The 21,425-nt window shown below is 39.4% G+C and overlaps 1 protein-coding gene across 1 annotated transcript in view; it reads right to left on the bottom strand.

Annotated features, from left to right (window-relative positions):
* The window catches only part of Cfap43 (cilia and flagella associated protein 43), a 74,806-nt gene that overhangs the window by 3,163 nt on the left and 50,218 nt on the right, over window positions 1-21,425 (bottom strand). The window contains exons 21-35 of the mRNA XM_042689407.1: window positions 20,917-21,021; window positions 18,981-19,097; window positions 17,636-17,869; window positions 14,868-15,074; window positions 13,851-13,940; window positions 13,568-13,648; window positions 13,200-13,325; window positions 12,564-12,683; window positions 11,434-11,541; window positions 10,483-10,569; window positions 9,163-9,251; window positions 6,390-6,603; window positions 5,163-5,275; window positions 2,781-2,940; window positions 213-377 (exon numbers count right to left, since the gene is read on the bottom strand). Coding sequence (XP_042545341.1) covers window positions 213-377; window positions 2,781-2,940; window positions 5,163-5,275; window positions 6,390-6,603; window positions 9,163-9,251; window positions 10,483-10,569; window positions 11,434-11,541; window positions 12,564-12,683; window positions 13,200-13,325; window positions 13,568-13,648; window positions 13,851-13,940; window positions 14,868-15,074; window positions 17,636-17,869; window positions 18,981-19,097; window positions 20,917-21,021 — 2,016 coding nt within the window. The remainder of the gene's footprint in view (window positions 1-212; window positions 378-2,780; window positions 2,941-5,162; window positions 5,276-6,389; window positions 6,604-9,162; window positions 9,252-10,482; window positions 10,570-11,433; window positions 11,542-12,563; window positions 12,684-13,199; window positions 13,326-13,567; window positions 13,649-13,850; window positions 13,941-14,867; window positions 15,075-17,635; window positions 17,870-18,980; window positions 19,098-20,916; window positions 21,022-21,425) is intronic.

Below are 21,425 nucleotides of genomic sequence, written 5' to 3'. Positions count from 1 at the left end.
CTGTAAGCAATACATTACTGAGTCCTGAAGGCTGCAAATATAAACCAGGGCGGGTGGGAGAGGGAGAAATCAAACATATTCATATGTTTATTAGGAGATTCTTCTGGTTTATAATACGCTTGCATTATGAAGGTTTCTTACAGAAACCCTGGTTAAATGAATAGATCACATTAATAAATGAAATGAAAACTAAAGGAGAGGAGAGAACTTACCTTTTGACGATCTCTTGAAAAAAACAGCATCTGAATATCCCAAGCCTTCTGATTTAGATCTTCCATTTCCATCTCCATTTTCTTATGCTCCCATTCAATCTGATATATCCCTTTGTGTACGTCTTTACTTTCCATCATACTAGCTACTTTCTTTTGTCCTTGAGTCTGAAAAAAGACATCTAATACTTCTAAGATTTTTGTATACAGAATTATGAAACTTTTAAAGTTGAATGCTATTGTAAGACCACATGTGGGCCAGCAGAAATAATACTATTTCCATTTTTTAAATATAGCAAATAGTAACAAAAATGACCTCAGCAGAATCTGATCACTATGAAACATGATAGTCACTAAATAGGAGGGATTATCAGATGCACTTACATGACACGGCCAACTGACTATATGCCAAGGATTGGGCCGGAATACTGTTTGCCATCATCTAATCTAACCCACTGTGTGCATTTGAAAATGAACTCCTTGCTCTCCCACCTGATGCTATGGATAAAGCATTGGAGCTAACACAGACCATAGTATAATCTCTTTAACAGCTACTGGAAAAGCAAGAACACATTAGTGTTTTGCACTTCATTACATAAGCCATGAGATTTCTTGAGGCCACCTAGGAAGTAAATATACGAAAAGAAAGGTTCAGGGGAATTTGGGCCCACACCCCAAATCCAACTGTAAAAGGTCTAGCCGAGAAAGGAACTAGTAAAGAGACCATGGAGGAGCTTCCAGTAGAGTAGGAGGAAAACAAGGGGATGGTGTCCTAGAAAGATCCCCAAGGAGGAAGACGTGTACTGTATCAGTTGCTTAAAAAGAGGAGTTTCAGTGGAGGGTTGGAAAAGGACCTCCTTGGTGGAATCCAGTAATATGAAGTGGACTACAGCCTAGAAAAACAGTGAGGGAAAGGAAAGCGGAAGGAGATGCAGCTCTAAAACAGAATATTTCCCTGCACCTCAGTGCCTGGATCATCCGGGATTATTGATGAGGAGGTGGTGACCTGTGCTTTTGGAGGATACTTAGTGCCACTACTCTCTATATTCTGGATGCTGACAGTTACCTCTCTGCTTATTTTTCAATACTGCTTCCAAGAAAGCATTAGTGGCTTATGCCTGTAATCCTAGCTACTTGGCTGAGATTTAGGGATTGGGTTCCAAACCAGCCTGGGCAGGAAAGGTATGAGACCCTTACTTCCAATTAACCACCAAAGATCTGGAAGTAGAGCTGTGACTCAAGTGGTAGAGTGCTAGCCATAAGCAGAAAAAGCTCAGGAACATTGTCCAAGCTCCACATTCAAGCCCCAGGACCAGTACAAAAAGTCCCAGCATATTGACCTCTGCTGGGGCAATATATCCCTCCTCTCCCATAGTTGAGAACCATTGTTTTAGAGAAATGTTTGAAATTTAGGTTTTAGAGCTTTTAATGACAAGACCCACAGGAATGATCATGGGAGAGGGTGGCTGAAGTACAATGGATAAAAGATTAATGATAGAAGGAAATTCAAAGAGTTGAGACAGCAAGTTATGATCAGAAGGTGAAAATAATAGGGAAGAATAAGAAGTATGGTAATGTATAGTCTGGTAGCATGAACTTCAAAAAGCTACATTTTGTAAAAATTATAAAATGTTAACTAATGGAATTCTCATTAATAAATTTATATATTCATTCTTTAATTATCTATTCTCTCATAAATACCTTGATTTTATAGATAAAGTGGTTTCACTCTTATTAATCTAAAATAATTTTATAAAAATATTTCTGAATTCTTTTTTTTTCTTTTTGTTGGTTGTGGGCCTTGAACTCTGGGTTTGGGTGATATCCCTGCACTCTTCAGCTCAAGGTGAGCGCTCTGCCGCTTGAACCACACCACCTCTTCTGGTTTTCTGAGTGGTTAATTGTAGATAAGAGTCTCATAGACTTTTCTGCCAGGGCTGGCTTTGAACCGTGATCCTCAGATCTCAGCCTCCTCGGTATCTAGGATTACAGGCATGAGCCACCGGTGCCCAGCAATATTTCTGAATTCTAAGCCAGTGGCTCACACCTGTAATCCTAGCAGCTCAGGATCTTACTCAGTAGAGTAAGATTAAGAGACAAATGAAACAAAAAAACAGAAGGAAAATGGAAGCAAGGGCCAAAAAGTTCTTTGAAAAAAATCATCCAAATTGGCAAGGTTTAGCTAGACTAAAAAACAAAACAAAACAAAATGTCTAAAATCACTCAAATGTCTAAAATCAGAACTATACTCAGAGATACCATTACCAAATACTACATAAGCTAAAAGCCTTGTACACTGAAAAACCATATAAACAATGTATAAAACTATGCCAAATTAGAGTGAATATTTAACCCTATGGTCTTAAACTTTCTGTATCTTAGAATTATCTGGAAAGCTTTCAAAAAATGCCCATAAGCATGAGTATAAATGCACACATTGATACAGTTATTCAGAAGATTCAAATGTGTAGTTACTGTTAGGAATCACAGACTTAATTGAACTAAAGTGAGTTATCATGGGAATGAAAACATAATATTAAATATTTAATACATCATAGAAAGTCTAAGTACCCGAATCACAGAATTCAAGTCTTCAATTATGTTCTTATTTATGAGAATTGCATCTGAATACTCCAGAGTTAACTGGAAATTCTCCAATTCTATTTGTCCTTGCTTAAGAAGAATTTGGATGGTCAAGTCCAACTGGAATCTCACTTTGTCCTCCTGTAATCTAAATTGAAAAAGATATTAAAGCAAGTACTTGCAGTGTGTTTGTTATTAACAATAACTAAAAAATCACCTGTTAGCCAGGTGATGGTGACTCATGCCTGTAATCCTAGGTACTCAGGAGATTGAGACCTGAGGACTGTGGTTCAAAGCTAGCCCAGGGAAAGAAAATAGTGAGACTCTTATGACCACTAAAACTACCCAAAAAGTCAGAAGTAGAACTGTGGCTTAAGTGGTAGTAGGCTAGTACTAGCTTTGAGCACAAAAGGTCATGGACAGTACCCAGGCCCAGAGTTAGGCCCTAGGACCCAAGGGAAAGCGGGGAGGTGCGGGGAGTAGAAATGATACCAAATGGTGTTGAAGTTATTGGAAGCTATTGAATGTATTAAAAGGTATTGAACATATCAAATGGTATTAGCTATTGAAGTTTTGACCTTAGTTGTAGATTTCTGACACTATATTAAAAAATAATGCCCATAAACACGAGTATAAATGCACACATTGATAAAATTATTCAGAAGATTCTAATGTGTAGGTACTGCTAGGAATCACCGACTTTATTGAACTAAAGTGACTTATCATGGGAATGAAAACATAATATTAAATATTTAATACAACAGGCAATCGTTTATATCACAGAAAGTCTATGATATAGACTGACGCTAGTGGCTCATGCCTGTAACCCTAGCTACTTGGGAGGCTGAGGTCAGGTGGAATGTGCCTGTCATCCAAACAGCAGGAAGCATAAACAGGAGGATTAAAATCCAGGCCAACCCAAGGTAAAAAGCAAGATGCTCTTTCAAAAATAATCAGAGCAAAAAGGACTAGAAGTGTGGCTCTAGTTGTAGAGCACCAGCCTAATAAGAATAAAGCTCTGATTTCAAACCTTAGTTACACAAAAAACAAATCTATATGAGAATTACCAAATCTATATCTATTCATGTTCCCCTCTATGGCATATATCTGAAAATTATTTAGAATGATAAATTTTGGAACATCAAAAAGTATTTATCCATATGGCTATAAAAACAGCCTTATTGCTAGGTGCTGGTAGCTCAAGTCTGTAATCCTAGCTACTCAGGATACTAAGGTCTGAGGATTGTGGCTCAAAGACAGCCTAGTCAGAATAGTCCATAAGACTCTTATTTCTAATTAACCACCAAAAAGCCAGAAGTGGAGCTGGGGCTCAAGTGCCAGCCTTGAACATAAGAGCACAGGGATAGTACCTAGGCCATGAGTTCAAGTCCCAGGATTGCCACACACAAACAAAATGGCCTTGTTGAAGCCAAGACCATTCAGTAAAAAACCCAACACAATCCCTGAAGAGAAACCAGTAGCTGGTAAATGTCTACTTGGAAATTATAGCCATCTCCTGTTACCCATACAATAAACAGGGCTTGAGCCCCAAAGTAGAGGCAGATTTAACAAATATGATTGTTTTTCTAATACTTGCATCATTGTATTCAGAGCAATAGAACCCATGACAGATTCCATTGTAAAACAGTCTTATGAAACAGTAGTGTGTGTGTGTGTGTGTGTGTGTGTGTGTGTGTGTGTGTGTGTGTGTGTGTGTGTGTTGGTCCTGGGGCTTGAACTCAGGGGCCAGGCAGTCTCTCTGAGCTTTTTTTTTTTTCTCAAGGCTAGCACTCTAACAGTTGAGAGTTGAGTCACAGCTCCACTTCTGGCTTTTTTTGGAGGTTATTTAGAGATGAGTGTCTTATGGACTTTGCCATGTAGCTTCATCCCATGAACCTCAGATCTCAGCCTCATAAATAACTAGGATTACAGACATGAGCTGAAGGTGCCTGGCCAGAGTGCTTTTATTTGTTTGTTTATGTATGTCAGTTGTGGGGCTTGAACTCTTGTCCTGGGTGCTCTTAGGCTCAAGGCTAGGACTCTACCACTTGAGCCACAGTGCCACTTCCGGTTTTCTGGTGGTTAACTGGAGATAAGAGTCTCTCGGACTTTCCTGCCCAGGCTGGCTTTGAACTGTGATCCTCAGATCTCAGCCTCCCGAGTAGCTAGGATTACAGGTGTGAATCACTGGTGCCCAGCTTCAGAGTGCATTTTTTAAAGTAGGAAATTTCAGTGCAATAATGGGATTGAGACAGAGATGTCTGCCAGGTTTGACCCTGTAAGTCAGTAGGCATTCTCCCTTCATGACCCCACCACATAATGGAGCCCAGCTCAGGCTGGGAAGGAGTGAACCCCAGAGGTTGACATTACAGGATGAGTTCGCGTAATACTCTCTCAATCTCATGTTGAACACTTTCATCATCCTCAATTCTCTTCCGGAGGAAAGTTCCCATTTCGGTTAAGCCAGTTGACTTCTGCTTTACCTGAAGAAACCAAACAGCAGGTATCACAGAACACGGAGAAGCCTTTGTCTAGAGAAAACGTGTCTGCAGTTTTCTTTACACAACTATCACAAGCTTATTTTCCCAAGAGATTAAGAAAAATTTAAATCCCTGTCCATAGGTACTGTGAGCTATGTTCAATTTACATGTGGCCTTCGGTGAAAATTTTGAAAATCAAGAACATTAGCAACTAGGAATTCTTAGTATACCTTAGGTGAGATGATAGAATCAGAGATACTTGAACAAAAGCATGCTAATCTCTGAACAAAAAGCATGCCAGCCTAGTGTATAAAGACACTGAGTTTTGGGAGGGCATCTGAGCAGTGAACAAGAAGAGGCCAGAGGAAGGATTCTCTTCTCAACTGCACACATTCTCCCTTTTTACCTTGTGCCATGCTTTTTTCCCCCTTCTGTTTAAGCAAAAGTATATAGTTGGCTATGGAAAAGTAATTGCAATTCTAATCTGTGCATGATAAAATCATCTGTTTCAGCGATGTTCAAGAGAAATATAATCTAGGCCATGTTGATAATTATCCTATTTTTTAGCCTTTGAAATTGCACAAAGTAGTGGGTTTCATTGTGCCATATTTATACACTTGCCTCACATAATTTTAAATTTTGCACTCAGAAGTGAATTGAAGCAGAGGGGCTTAATTCTACTAATATATGTTACTGATTACAATATATCAAAAATATTATCACTCAAACTATAAGCAATATAAGAATATTAGTGAGACATTTTCCACTTTTTTCTTCATACTAAGTCTTCTAAGTCTATGTGTATTTTCAACTTATACCATATCTCAGTTAGGACTGCCCACATTCATTTCAAGTGGACAATAACCATGTCTCTGGAGACCATTTTAGGCAGTTCATATCTATAAGCATAGGCCTGTACTTGGCCTTCAGTAGCAGTAATCTTAATGGTTTATTTTACCATTTTATGATTAACATTACCAAGTGCATCTCTAAATAACTGGCCAAATAATTGGTTAGCTAAATAACTGGCTTTTCTGAATGCACCAATGAATATAACTATATATTTGACACCAGTACCTTAGTACATTAAGAAGAAAATAAAAATGATGTGACATACTTTAAACTCATTTTCTACTTTTATTCTTCTGGTTGCACAGAAATGTTCCCAGGTCGAAGGGTCCAAGCCTTCTGGCATATTAGTGATATTGTCTAAATCATCCATGGCTTTCATTAACTGGACAAAGGCATCCTTATTTAACTTGCCAGATTCTGGTCGCTCTCCAAAAGGGACAACACTGGCTGAATCTGGTTGTGTTTTATGCTTGTGAACCCTGGTTTAATCAAGAACAGCCCATCAACCTTTCACATTCTCACAATCACACAAAATCCAATATTAAACAACAATACCCTTCACCTGGGCATGACACATTATACAGCAATTTCCCTTGGCACCTGGGTGTTGGTGGTGGATTATTCCAAGGAGAGAGAAACACCCACTTTGACTTTCTTTTTTCCCTTTTTTTCTTCCACACACTCTAGCTCCACAGACATGATCTCTGGCTGTGGTTACATTAGTGCTGGAAGCTTTACGTAGGCTAGAAAACATCACACATCTTTAGATTGTGAGCAGGCAAATAAATTCCTAGAGAGGAGAAATGTGGGTGTTTGTCTGTCTGATATGTTCTCTCTGTGTCTGTCCCTTTAGCTCTCTGTCTCTCTCTGTCTCTCTGTCTCTGTCTCTCTCTCCAGTACTCTACCATCAAGCAGTGTCCTTTTTTGCTTTGGTTACTTCTGAGATAGGGTCTTACTTCCTGCCTGGGCATGCACCTGGACCACAGTCTGCCTATTTACGATTCTTTCAAAGCTAGGATGACAAACATTCAGTTTGGATGATGATCAAGGAAGAGCTCCCTCTCTCTCTCTCTCTCTCTCTCTGCCTATACTGGCCTTGAACCATGATCTTCTCTATTTCAGTCTCCTAAGCAACTAGGATTACAGGTATGGGTCACAGAGCAGCATTTACTGGTAGGTTTGTATCAGGATATACTAAGATGAATATGAAACTGGGGAAATGCTCTTTTACCTACACGAGCAGATGAATTTGTGTTTTGGGTTGTAGTTAAAAGGGCAGAAGGGCACCAAGGGCATGGCAAGCCCTTACTGTAGAGATGCTTTGCAAAGCACAGTTAAGAGTAATATTGCTATCCCTGTCTTAGGTCTGATGGGTGGTAGAGTCAGGATTTAAAGCTAGTTCTACTTGACAACAAAGCTTGGAAGATCTCACTTCTTTACTCAAGAAAAAGTATGTACATGGGCTTATAGTATTCTACTTTAAAAACACAGAAACCAGCCAGGTATCGGTCTCACATTAATAATCCTAGCTACTCAGGAGGCTGAGATTCGAGGATTGTGGTTCAAAGCCAGCCCAGGCAAGAAAGTCTGTGAGACTATTAACTCTAATTAACTACCAAAAAGCCAGAAATGGCACTATGGCTCAAAGTTGTAGAATGCTAGCCTTGAGCATAAAAGCTCAGGGACAGCACTCAGGCCCCGAGTTCAAGTCTCAAGACTGACAAAAAAATTTATAGAAAGCAAGACATGAGGCATGTTCTAGGTTTGTTTTTTTGGGTCGCATGCAACTTGTCAAAGTGAGTGCCTTTGTATCGCAGATACAAATAACCTACACTTTTTTTTTTTTACAATTTGCATAATTTCTAGGCTCCATTTAGCTAAAAATCTGAATTAATGATGCTGGAAATCAGCAAAATATCCTACTGCTACTCTTTGTAAAAGCAAAAGATATTTTAGAATTCTTTTGATAACCATTATTTCTAATCATTTATATGGGGATATTGTTCAAACTCTGTCTTGAGGTTAATCACATAAAATATTCAGAATCAACTTATGGTCAAATAAGTTTGGAAAACACTGCTTACTTTATTTTATTTATACATAAAGATTCTATTCTAAGAAGTTCTACAATACTGGGTGCTTGTTTTATACAGTATTTCCTCAAATTTATTTGGTCCTAGAATCCTACTTGATACAAATCTATAAATACTTAGGACTGTTTATAAATCTGCATGTCACTAGGATTTAAGAGAAAGTACTTCCACGTGTAAAACAGAAATAATAATAGCACTATAATTATTCATTTGACTTTTTTTTTGTCGGTTGTGAGACTTGAACTCTTCAGCTCTTCAGCTCAAGGCAAGCACTCTACCACTTGAGCCACTGTGCCACTTCCAGTTTTCTGATGGTTAACTAGAGATAAGAATCTCATGGACTTTCCTGCCTGGGCTGTCCCGGGCTGGCTTTGAACCTCGATCCTCAGATCTCAGCTTCCTGACTAGCTAGGATGACAGGTCACCAGCACCCGGCTTATTTTTTACTATTTTTAAATAATGAAATTATCACACTTCACTTCCTATCCTATAATATTGGCATAATCTCCAAACATATTGGTGTTTTATCTTGATGAGATTATGATTAAGACAATTTTTTTTTTGTTGTTGTTGGCCTTTGGGCTTGAACTCTGGGTCTGGGTGCTGTCCCTCAGCTCTTCAGCTCAAGGCGAGCACTCTACCACTTGAGCTACAGCGCCACTTCTGGTTTTCTGGTGGTTTATTGGAGATAGGAGTCTCACGGTCTCTCCTGCCCCGGGCTGGCTTTGAACCGCGATCCTCAGATCTCAGCCTCCTGAGTAGCTAGGAATACAGGCGTGAGCCACCAGGGCCCGGCAAGACAATTTTTTTTTATCTAAAAGTTGTGACACTATTTCCAGCCAAGTGGGGAGGGGGAGGTGAAAGCTTATAAATTATATCTTATAATGCTTTTCTTCACATACTGACTTATTTTCCCTCCAAAACATAATAGCAAAGGAAACAAACCTTGGCCGGCGTTTAAAAAGTTTGTAGAGTATTTCCACCTGATTACTGGGAATTTCAGAGAATTCTTTCTTAAAGCTGCGATCCAGAACCTAAGAATAAACACATTGTTGCCAGGATTGCAATTGTATTCAGATGGCTGTGTGTGTGTGTGTGTGTGTGTGTGTGTGTGTGTGTGTGTGTGTGTGTGTGTGTGTGTATGTGTGTGTGTGTGTGTGTGTGTGTGTGTGTGTGTGTGTGTGTGTGTGTGTGAATTCTGGGGCTTGAACTCAGGTCCTGAGCGCTATCCCTGAGTGTGTGTGTATGTGTGTGTATGTGTGTGTGTGTGTGTGTGAATTCTGGGGCTTGAACTCAGGTCCTGAGTGCTATCCCTGAGCTTCTCTGGCTCAAGGCTAGTGCTCTACCGCTTGAGCCACAGTACCACTTCCAGCTTTTTCTGAGTAGTTTATTGAAGATAAGAGTCTCAGGACATTCCTGCCTGGGTTGGCTTTAAACTATGATCCTCAGATCTCAGCCTCCTGAGTAGCTAGGATTACAGCCATTAGTGCCTGGCTTTCAGATGGCTTTTAGTTGTTGATAATACATTTATTTGTTAACAAAACTTTCATTTGTTGACAATACAGTAGTATTATTTTGATTTTTAAAAAATCCATAAAGAAGAGAATGATAGGAGGGTTGAGGTTGATTGGGATGCATTGTATGTCACAATGAACCTTTCCTTGTACAACTGATGTATGCTAATAAAAAAGAACTCACCACAACCTGGCTTATTAAGTTGTTAGAAGATAATCATTCACTGTGCAAAGATTTCTCAAAGTGTTGTTCTGAATAGGCAACATCGCAGTATATTATACATGCTATTTCATATGAGACATCTTAAACATTATCCAGAAGTTTCCCAAAATAAGATTTACTTACAAAACATACATGTTAACTCCATTCTTTTCTAGTCCCTCTGTTCTGTCTTCTCTATGTTATTCTACCCTATTATTTTAAATGATAGAATTACTGGTCATACCTACTAAATTGATTCATGTCCAACTCACAGGATCTACACTTGGGAGTCTGAAAAGCTTTAAAGGCTTGGTGATCTCCCCACTCTTTTGTACAAGAGGACGCTTAAACCAGAGAAGTTCACAAAAATTCCTTTTACACATAGTGTTACAGAAATTTATGACATAGAATGAAGCTCATTCATAACTGAGAATTATGGTAGAGAAAAAAGTCTATGAGGAAATTAAGCTATACCCCACTCACCCTTCTCCCAACCTCCCAAAGCAACAACTCTACTAGTTTGTCAAACTGTGAGAGGATGGCCCTCACCTTGTCTTCTGCCACTAAATTGTCATAGTGCTCCTTGTACATATCCAGGTCCTCTTTAGCTTTCCGGATGGCTTCTGTTGTCTGGCTCTATAATAACAGAAGGAATAGTTAATTTAATTTATTGATTTTTTTTGTTGGTCATGGGGCTTGAACTCAGGGCCTGAGCACTATCCCTCTGCTCTTCAGCTCAAGGCTAGCACTCTACCGCTTGAGCCACAGCACCACTTCCAGTTTTCTGGTGGTTAATTAGAGATAAGAGTCTCACTGACTTTCCTGCCCAGGCTGGCCCAGGCTGGCTTTGAACCTCGATCCTCAGATCTTAGCCTCTTGAGTAGCTAGGCGTGAGTCACTGGCATCTGGCTTGTAGACTCTTAAAATACATATGTCTCATGGCATATTAAGTATTCATTAATGAATATCCTTTACTAATTATATTAATAAAAGTTGAATCTATTGAAACTTACTTTGTAATGAGAGTTTGGAATTCACTGTCTCTAGGGAACCATGCTTGTCTATAATTACATTTTTATGGGTTGCAACATGATGTTTTCTTTCTATAAGCAAACCCATCGCTTCCATGTTTAGTAAAACTTAAAGAACAATATTCTCTAAAGAATGATTTACAATCTGCTTAAAAGGTTATGTTCCTTGTTCAGGTGTTCCAGGTTGTGCAGTTAAAGCTAGGGCTTTTAAGTATAAAGCTAATGTGGTCTCATTTATGTCATGTTCATACCAAAGTCACACAGTTCTTTTAACTAAATGACTACAGAAGCAGATCCACATAACTTTATTAACAGATCAGAAGGGGTGACCCTGCTGCAAAGTCCCAGACAGGAAACCAAGAAACACATGTGGCTGAGAGGAATGGCAGAAGGAAGGAAGGGAATCTAGATATGGAAGCTCTTGTGTGTCCAGAAAATCTGGAACTCAGCTATCAAGTATTATACTTACTTTCTCCTCCTGCTTCTTAGCACGGTAGTTATTCAAGAACTCTTCTCTGGAGTTTAATTCTTCTTCCAACAGTAAAGAAAAAACCAGATTATTTATTTTCAATTCTTCCTGTGGAAATATTTTTAAAAAAGAAATGTGTGTGCCAATACTTCTATGTAAGAAAAGAATTCTATCATTGGTCATAGGAGTAGATCTAATCAAGTTTATGACATACAAGTAAGAGAAACATTGCAAAGAAAAGGTGAATAGACTATAGACTATTGTAATAACTATTTGGTTATGTCACCTTTTGCAGGGGTGTGCTTACTGCTTACTTAATTGTAGATAATGGTTTTGTAGACTTTTGTACTTTTTTGCTTGGGCTAGCTGCTAACTATGGGTTTCAGCCTCCGGAGTAGCTCCTAGCCAGCATCTGGCTCTTTTTTTTTTTTTTTTTTAAATCAGTTTTTAGATAATGAATTTGTTGCCTTCCTCTGAAGGTGACTGACCAGTGGTTTCCTTTAGTACAAGTTCCTGAATTTTAGTAAAATTGATGAGTTCTAATTGTGGCAATTATTGTCCCTGTATCTTAAGTGGTCTTATTTAGAGTAGACCAAGGATGATATTACCTTGTAGTCTAAAAGTTCCTCATTATCTTGTACAAGATGTTCTAAGTATGTTTTCATTAGAGAATAACCTTGTAGGCTAAAAGTTCCTCATTATCTTGTACAAGATGTTCTAAGTATGTTTTCATTAGAGAATAACATCTTTATCAAGGTATATTTCACATGCTATCCAATTCACCATTTACAAAGTATACTTTGCTGTTTTTTTGCATATGCACAGTTGTATTATAACCAGCTTCACAATCAATCTGAGAATGTTTAATTACTTTGAAATGAAATCCTTTAGCAGTCACTTCTCATGTTACCTATACTTCCCAGAAGCCCCTTCCTCTCCGTCCTTATCTAGACCCTGTGATGGGAAGTGCAGCAAAAGAAGGGGAGGGGTTCGTGAGGTTGGAGAGGAAGCTGAGGTGCACCTGCAAGACCCTGGCACCAGGTAAGGGTGTGGGTCCACTCCCGAACAACAAAGGAAGATCCTTGAGGATTCTTAAAAGAACAAGCCACAGAAGTGAAACTCTTATTTACCTGGTTGACAACCATCTCTGCTTTCACCCTTCTTTCAAAGAGTCTTTTCAAATGGTCATCAAAACTCTGTGTGCTTTCTTGAATAGAGTTTTGCAATTTCTTCAATTCTGCTTCTAAGGACTGAATGGAGGGCACAGAAAATATAATGCTGGTTGAAAACAGTGTGTTTGTATTTTAACACATGGGAGAAGGAGGAAAGTGGACACCGAGAAGCCATTCTGGGCCCTTTGCCCCTTTAACAAGAGATTCCCCCTCCCCCATCCGTTTAAGATACCATGTATCTGGGCCTTTTGCTTTACGCATTAGAAAAAATAAAAAGGTTAAAAAGTCAGTGATCATGGCTAATGATGCAGCTAGAAGCAAGAGACAGAGCAATTTCTCACAGCGACTTGCATGTGGTCTGCTCTGAGCTCATTCAACAATGAGAATGAATGGAGGACAGTGAATGATGCTAATGTGGGAAGGATTGAAACCATTAAGGACTTTGAAAATGCATTGGTATATATTATTTGTTTTAAATTATTCCAACCCTTTACATTTCTCTTCTCCTATGTCTCCAATTTCTCTTGCAGATTTCAGCTAACACACTGTCTTTGAGCTATTAAGGATGGTTATATTAAGTTTTTCTTTTCCAACCTTTCTATACTTATCTCTTTCTTCATTTAACTCCTTGACTTTCTTCTCATACTCTTTAAATTGTTTCTTTTCATCTTCAGTCCACAAGTTATCAGATTTTGACATAAAAGGAGGCTCTGGGATCACCTGGAAACACAAAGGAGAGCATGTGCCATGGCCTACTCATAGATAGAACAGTAGAGGAAAAGCTCACAGCTGGGCCTCATTTGAAACATCTACATGTGGACCATACGTTCATAAGGAACTGGGAGGTTAACTATACCTCTATTGCTGTGGAATTTCTAAAACTGAAGTTCATGGAGGACAAACGTAAGCTACTTTAAGTAGCTCTTTCTAGCACCTTCTATAAGGGTGGTCAGAAACCTCACCATTCGCAAAATGTCTTCCTTCTTGACTTCGAGAACACCTCCCATCATGTCCATCAGGCCTCTTTGTCTGTCGTCGGAGCCCTGGGAAAGAGTCAGGATCAGAGAAGGCAGCTGAGACAGTGACCTAACAGCATGAACAGTCTCCTGCTTGGTGTTAGAATGTCTGCATTTAGGGGCAGGTTGGTGACAGTGGCTTGGAAGAATGAACTCACTTTTAGATGCTATGATCTAGTGTCTTAGTCTTAACACTAGAAGGCCTTGTTGTTTGAACAAAATCACATACCTGTGGATGAAGCCATTGGTCTGTATCCTGGTGCGTGAGCACATCTACTTTGTTTTTTTTCCGAGGCTTAATATATTTTTGGACTTCGATCTGAAAGAGAAAATACAGTTTCCTATTATTAAAGTTAAGACAAACTTCCTTTCTCATCTTGGGTGATTAAATTGTATTAAGGAAATTAGAAGGACAATCAAGCTTCACATCCAATTTCCTATTCTGGAATGAGTTCTAAAATTAGAGGATTAGAAAAAGAGATCCTCATTCCTTCTATTAACTCTTAAATCCTATCTCATCTCTAAAAGATTTTTTTTTTGTCAGTCGTGGGGCTTGAACTCTGGGCCTGGGCACTGTCCCTGAGCTCTTTAGCTCAAGGTGAGCACTTTACCACTTGAGCCACAGCACTACTTCTGGTTTTCTGGTGGTTTAGTGGAGATGAGAGTCTCACAGACTTTCCTGCCTGGGCTGACTTTGAACCATGATCCTCAAATCTCAGCATTCTGAGTAGCTAGGATTACAGGTGTGAGCCACTGGCGCCTGGCTCTAAAACAAATCTTAACAGGGGATTTGATTAAGGGACTTACAGAAATATCAAATTGAGTCAAATTGAGAAGAATGGTGGTCTTGCAAGGGCAAAATCTTGTGGCTTTTAAGGCACTTTTTGGAGCAAAGTATGGCCAAAACAGAGAGCAGCTAGACAAGGAGTCTGGGGCTGGGTGCTGGTAGGAGAGGAAGGAGGAGGACAAAAGGTGGAGGAGGGCAGAGGGAGGTAGAGGGACACCCCCAAAGGCTCCAGTCTTTGGTTCCCACTTCATCTTGCGCTCTGTGTTCAACTGGTCCCTGGACTGTGGGGGATATTCAGAAAAGAAGCCCTCACTCTTTCTGAGGCTATGCTACCTGAGTTCCCGACCTGAAACACAGTACTAAGCAGTAGAGTCACTTCTGGTAGTATAAACAGAAAGCTGAGTGGACAGGATCTGGGAACCGCCCTGAGAGGGGAAAGAACACATGGCTAGCCCGCACCTCGTGATCTTCCACAATGAGGGCTCTTTCTGGCTTCTCACAGTCTTCAAATTCTGGTTGCCAAACTATTTCTTCCAACTCCAGATCTAAAATGATTTCTTTGATTCTAACATTTCTTTCTTTCACACGTGCAATTTCAAACTCTTTTTGTTTATATGCAGCATTAAACTCATTATTGAAAGCAGTTTTTACCTTGTAAATAATATCCTGAAATACAAATAGGTTAATAAAAACATACCACATCTCATATCGTTAACTGGAAATGTGATCGGAATGTTATGTTTTCCCTTTAAGATCATTCTACAAATTAGCTGTTTTTTGTACTGTGGTTTCAACTCAGGGCTTTGAGCTTTCTAGACAGATTCTCTATTGCTTGAGCCATGCCTCTAACCTTTTTTGTTCTGACTATTTTTGAGATAGAGTCTTGCTTTCCTTTTGGGCTGGCCTGGACTGTGATCTTCCTATTTATGTTTCTTGTCACAGTTAGAATGACAGATGTGAGCTTTCCATACTAAGCTCTTATCTCTATTGAGATGGGGTCTCATGAACTTTTTGCCTGGTGTGGCCTTGAACCATGATCATTTCTATATCTGCTTTTTGAGTAGGTAGGATTATAGGTGTGAGGTAAGTGGTCAGAAATTTTCTAAAAAAGAACTATTTTCCTGAGATAATGTTTATATTGAGTCATTTATAGGTTTAATAATCTACAGTAGCATTCACTAGGGTAAGGGTAGGATGAAGTTAACAGTATAATTATGGTATCACAATGTATTTCCTTAAAGGCGATTTATAATTCAATCCTCCAATCTGATGATAACTGCGGTTGGCATTTGGAGGCCCAGTGGACAAGTCTTTCTACTTTTGTGCATGTTTAAGGAGCTGTAGGCATAGCTCCAATAAGAGCACTCACCTAGAGGCTCTGAGTTCAAACCCCAGTATTCCCCCCCCCCCCCCACGTACTTACACATTTTAAAAAAGCTACACAAAAAAGCCAAGTTTAGCCAAGGTGGCTCACATCTACGATCCTAGTTATTCAGGAGGCTGAGATGTGAGGATCATAGTTTGAAGCCAGCTTGGAGAAAAGTCTATGAGACCCTTATTTCCAATTAATCACTAAAAAAGCTGGAAGTGGAGCTGTGGCTCAAATGGTAGTGTTAGCCTTGAGCAAAAAAGCTCAAGGACAGTGACCAGACCCTGAGTTCAAGTCTCAGGACAGGCTTGTGTGCATGCATGCACATGCGCACATGTGCCAAGTTTGGTTATATATGCCTATAATCCCATTTACTCAGGAGGCAAGAGGAACTCAAGTTTGAGGCCAGCTCTGGTAAAAGTAGTGAGACACTATTTCAGAAGTGAAATATAAAACTAGAGGGGCGGGGGAAGGGTATAGCTTAAGGGCTAGACGTGCTTGCCTAGCCTGCATAAGGTCTTGGGTTCCATTTGCAGAACTGAAATGAAAAAACAATGTATGGGTCTTAAGTTGGGAAGCATCCATTCTTTGAAACCTTCTTGGGGGAGATGCAGAAAGATATAGCTAAGAGCGGTGTTAGAAGAATCTTTCAGTAAGGCATCTCATATACAATATTCCTCCTCTGCAGGTAGGAGATACTAATACCTATGTACTGGTATTGGAAACAGGTTTAAGTAGATTGCCCCCACTCAATTTAACTGCTACTGGCTCAATTTAAAGAGGTCTTTTTAGTTACATTTGAGTTAAAGGTATATATCTAGCCTACCAAAGATGAAACCATGAAGTAAGGTGGAAAAGGATGTGGCTAGCACTAGAATGACTTCCTTATAGACAAATGTCTTAGCCAGCAGCAAGAAGTTGAATCCCTGGAGCCTGAATTAGCAAGTTCAGCTGCAAAAGCTAACTTAAACAATGTGAGTACAAATGAGCTGGAACTCCAAGGGTTAGAGGAGAAAAGTATAGGGAGTAAAATCTAGAGCAGACATGGCTGAAGGACTTTCACGAACAGGAAGAGCCAACATTGCATTACAAACTAGCTACAATCTGGGACAAACCAAGAACTGAGAACCAGATCTCATGGCTTATTCCTGAAGCCCAGAATTTACAAAATCTTAGAGAAAAACTAACAAAAAACCCCAAAACCAAAAAAAAAAAAAAGCAAAAAACCAAACCCAAAATAAAACCAGATAGGTGATAATATCTTGACAATCCAAGGAAAGTTTAAATGGTGCTGGGAATATTAAAAAGATGAAATACAAGAATTTCTTTGAGTTGACTAAAAGTCTAAGCAGAAGATGGTCTGTGGTGTCAAACAGTTTAAAATATTCCTTAGAGAACTTATCTCACCAAATCCAGTTTGAATGGATGGAAACAAGTCTCTTTTGTTGTTGTTGCTGTCTGGTAGTATAGGGGTTAGTATATTGAGGCCTCACACTGGTTCAACTTGCTGCTGACATCTCACTATTTGAGCCATGCCTCAAGTCCAGCTTTCTTATTCAATTGGAAATGGAATCTCATTGACATTTCTGCCTGGGCTGACCTCAATCTGCTGTTCTCCCAATCACAGCTTCTTGAGTTGCAAGAATTACAGGTGTGAGCTCGCAGGGATCATTCAGAAGCCGCTCTTGTACATCAGCTCTGTCTAAAGGACACAGGTACTGGCCATCTGTATACTTCACCATGTACTTCAGAAACATCATTTGACTAGCATTAGATTTCAGTGTCATTTTAGAGACTCCTTATGGAGCTTCTCAAAAATCTTGAGAGATTTTCAAGGATAAAGAGAAAATTCACCCACTTTTAGCAATACAATTTGGTTGATTTTCTCCTCTCTGGAATGAAGTTCCAATTGGCTTGGCAAGAAAGAGGTATCCACCCCAAATTCAGAACTCAAACTGCCAAGCAAGTAATCAGGCAAGTTAGTTTCTTTTACTATCTTATTTTCTTCTTCTTCTTCTTCTTCATCATCCTCTTCATGAAGCTTTTTAACCAAGGTCATTGCAGACTGGGTCTCTATAATTTCTTTCCGTAGCTTAATATAGAAAAAGATATTGTGAAAGTTATGCATTAATAAGACTTACCTGGAGAACAATTTTGTGTGTCAACTTTAAGAGGTTAAATCATCTTGAAAACAACTTAATTCAGCTACTGTAGATGAAAATAAAAGCTCTTGAAACTGATAAATTGTCAATAGACCAAAAGAATAAAAATGGTCCTTGATTGTACATATGTGTACTTTTTGTGTCAGGATGATTCCTTCTTGTAAATTTTTTTTTACATTCAAAACTTGTTCCCATAATACTAGAGGATTTAAGTGTGCCATTACGTTGTGTTTCAGAAAAAAGAGAGAATACAAAGTCCTGGCCCAAACAATGCTATACCAAAGGGCCAATTTTATTTTTGTTTGCTGCTTTGAAAGAGATTCTTACTAAAATAAGTTGGAATTGCTTTAGGAAAACCATAATTTGATCAAAATAGACTACTTTATCTTTGTCTGTTATTGCTGATGGCTCATTCTGTAACCTTAGCTACTCACGAGGCTGAGATCTAAGGATAACAGGATGAAGCCAGACCATGCAGAAGTCTGTGAGCCTCTTTATCTCTAATTAAAGAGCTGGAAGTGAAGATATGGCTCAAGAACTAGAGCACCATCCTTAAGAGAAAAGGCCAATTGAGAGCTCAAGGCCCTGAGATTGAGCTCCAGCATTGCACAAAAATATAAAACAGAATTGCTGGTGGTAACAGGGAATAGAAGATGTGCAGGTAAGGACCACCTCTGATCAGGATAGGGATGAAATCTCATGTTAAGTGGTAAGGCCTTTTCCTGAAATGCAAATTCTGCTCTTAGCAGTACAAATGCAAACCAAAAAAAAATTCCAAATCTCATGAAATAAAAAGCATATTCTCATATTTAAGGACTAGCCAGGGTTGTATAGAATATAGACTCTTGATTTATTATATGGATATAAGATCCTATATTCATTAGAACATATTCTACAAATTAGCAAGAAATAAAAAATATAAATATTTGCAATATATAACTTATCTTAAATTGTATCCCAACTCAAATGTGCACGAAAGAGAACCTAAAGGATATCATTTATGTAAACACACCTACATATCTATTTATATTGATATCGTACTTTAAGGCACTCGGCTTCAATCTTCCTTTGCTGCAAAACTGTCTTCAATTCTTCTTCCTCCTCAGCTGTGCGTTCTTTCATTGGGAAGTTCTCAACTGTGCAGGGGATGTGAAAGCACTTGGGGAGAAAACCAAGATGAAATGAATCCATTTTTAATACAATTGTGGGTGCAACAGCACTGAGAGGATGCTTTCTGTGATTAAAATGAACTTAGAGATCATTGTGCTGGGAATCAAATTGACAATGGAAATCTTCAATAATAAAATTGTGGAGTGTTGGTTAGGTGGATAGAGCTTTAATATAACATGTGACATAACACATGACAGATAACATCCCATCATGTTGCTCCTTCTTCCCATAATGCTCTGGGTTCCTGCTGAACCAATCAGAAGAGCTGAGGCAGAGCATATACAAGTTATTAAGCACAAAGTCCAGGGGAGGAAGTTTCTATACTGTAATAACTGCTCTCTGAGAGAGGATCCCATTGGACTCTCAGATCCATGGACCCTCTCTATGGACTCTCTACTCTACTTTTGCTTTCAAACAAACTCGTTCTTAAATATATATGTATGTGTGCGTGTGTGTGTCCGTGTGTGTATAAAACATACATCTATGGATGCTATTAATATTGGTATGCACTTTGTGTGAAATACTGGGCTTTTGTGAAGGATTTCTTTTTTTTTTTTGTCGTGGGGCTTGAACTCTGGGCCTGGGCGCTGTCCCTCAACTCTTCAGCTCAAGGCGAGCGCTCTACCACTTGAACCACAGCGCCACTTCCGGTTTTCTGGTGGTTTATTGGAGATAGGAGTCTCACAGTTTCTCCTGCCTGGGCTGGCTTTGAACCACGATCCTCAGATCTCAGCCTCCTGAGTAGCTAGGATTACAGGCATGAGCCACCAGCACCTGGCGAGAAGGATTTATTTCTAAGTAAATCCTTGAGCAATAGTTCTCAACTAAGAGCAATTCTTCCCACTTACCCCCTTTCACTCAGACATCTGGCGATCTTGAGATTTATTTATTTATTTTTTGTTGGTCATGGGGCTTGAACTCTGAGCCTGGGCGCTATCCCTTAGCTCTTCAGCTCAAGGCTAGCACTCTACCACCTGAGCCACAGCGCCACTTCCAGTTTTCTGGTGGTTATTGGAGATAAGAGTCTCTTGGACTTTCCTGCCTGGGCTGGCTTTGAACTGCAATCCTCAGATCTCAGCCTTCTGAGTAGCTAGGATTACAGGTGTTAGCCACTGGCACCTGGATAGTCTTGAGACTTTTTAAAAAATAAAATTGTTATTAGTGAAGGTGTGGGATGTTGCTGTCCGGCAGATAAGAGGTCTAGGGTGTTGCTCAACATGCTACTGTGAATTGGGTAGCTTGCAGAACAAGAAATACTCAATCCAAGATATGCTATTCTTGGTAAACCCTATTTGAGGGCCATAAACATGTTAAAAAATGAAATCACATATTTTGTTATTCAAATGGGGGGCAGGGAAGCATATTTGAAAATGAAAAAGATGTTTCTAATAGTTATTTGAGGGACACAGGCATGAACAGTTTTGGTTACCCCAACTCAAAGAGAAATCGAAACAAGTCTTTGGAAAATGTGGAGGTGTAAATGTGAAGAATATTTTGCATACTTTCTAATCTGTGAGGTAACCTTTCAGAGTAGACAAGGTACTAAGACCCAGATGCTGGTGCATCACAGAGGAGCAAAGGAAAGGGAAGCTATGACCTAGCCCAAGAGATGCTGCCTTGGAAGCCATGGAAACCGGGAGGGAAGAATGACGAGAAATGGACACATCTAGGTGGAACTCCGTGTAGGAAAAGGCAAATCAGGCTCCCATTGCTTTGCTGGGTGTGGCTTTTCTTTAGATTAAAAAAGAATGAATGCCATGATGCTTCCAAGGAAAAAGTCTCAGCTGGCAAGGTTTTGACTGTTTACCTTCATAGCTCGTCCTTTCACAGCCATAGAATTCCAGCACTCTTCTTTGATCAGCTCAGTCAAATAGCTCTTGGCGAGGTTATGCAACTCAGCATCTTTCTTTATCTTATAGTGAAAAGACAAAATGAACATGTGAGCTCTTAACAAACATGATCTTGTATATACTCTAGCTAGTAAGAGCCACATGCTTGCAGGGCCAAGTTGACTGTTTTTTTCTTTTTTTTTCTTCAACCCTTTGCACTATCCCCCATTGAGATGAACATCTGGAGTATGCAGCCTTGCCTTTGAGAATGTTTCCTAAAGCTTATGTCTTGCAGGCTTAGATTCTCTGTTTTGAAGACTGGGGTGTTGTGTTCATGTCACACTGGGGAGCTCAGGGAGCTCTGAGGACAGATACCTTGCAGCAATGAGCATGAGGGAAATAACTAAATACACACAGCACCAGTGATTGGCATGGAAAAGAAGTGAAACCATAGTCCTTATCTTCCTGTTTTATCACAGAAGCCTGA

This window comes from Dipodomys spectabilis, unplaced genomic scaffold (genome assembly GCF_019054845.1).
Source record: "Dipodomys spectabilis isolate Male_0828 unplaced genomic scaffold, ASM1905484v1 ptg000125l, whole genome shotgun sequence".
Taxonomy (NCBI): Eukaryota; Metazoa; Chordata; class Mammalia; order Rodentia; family Heteromyidae; genus Dipodomys; species Dipodomys spectabilis.
This window is presented reverse-complemented; position numbering and strand designations above follow the sequence as displayed.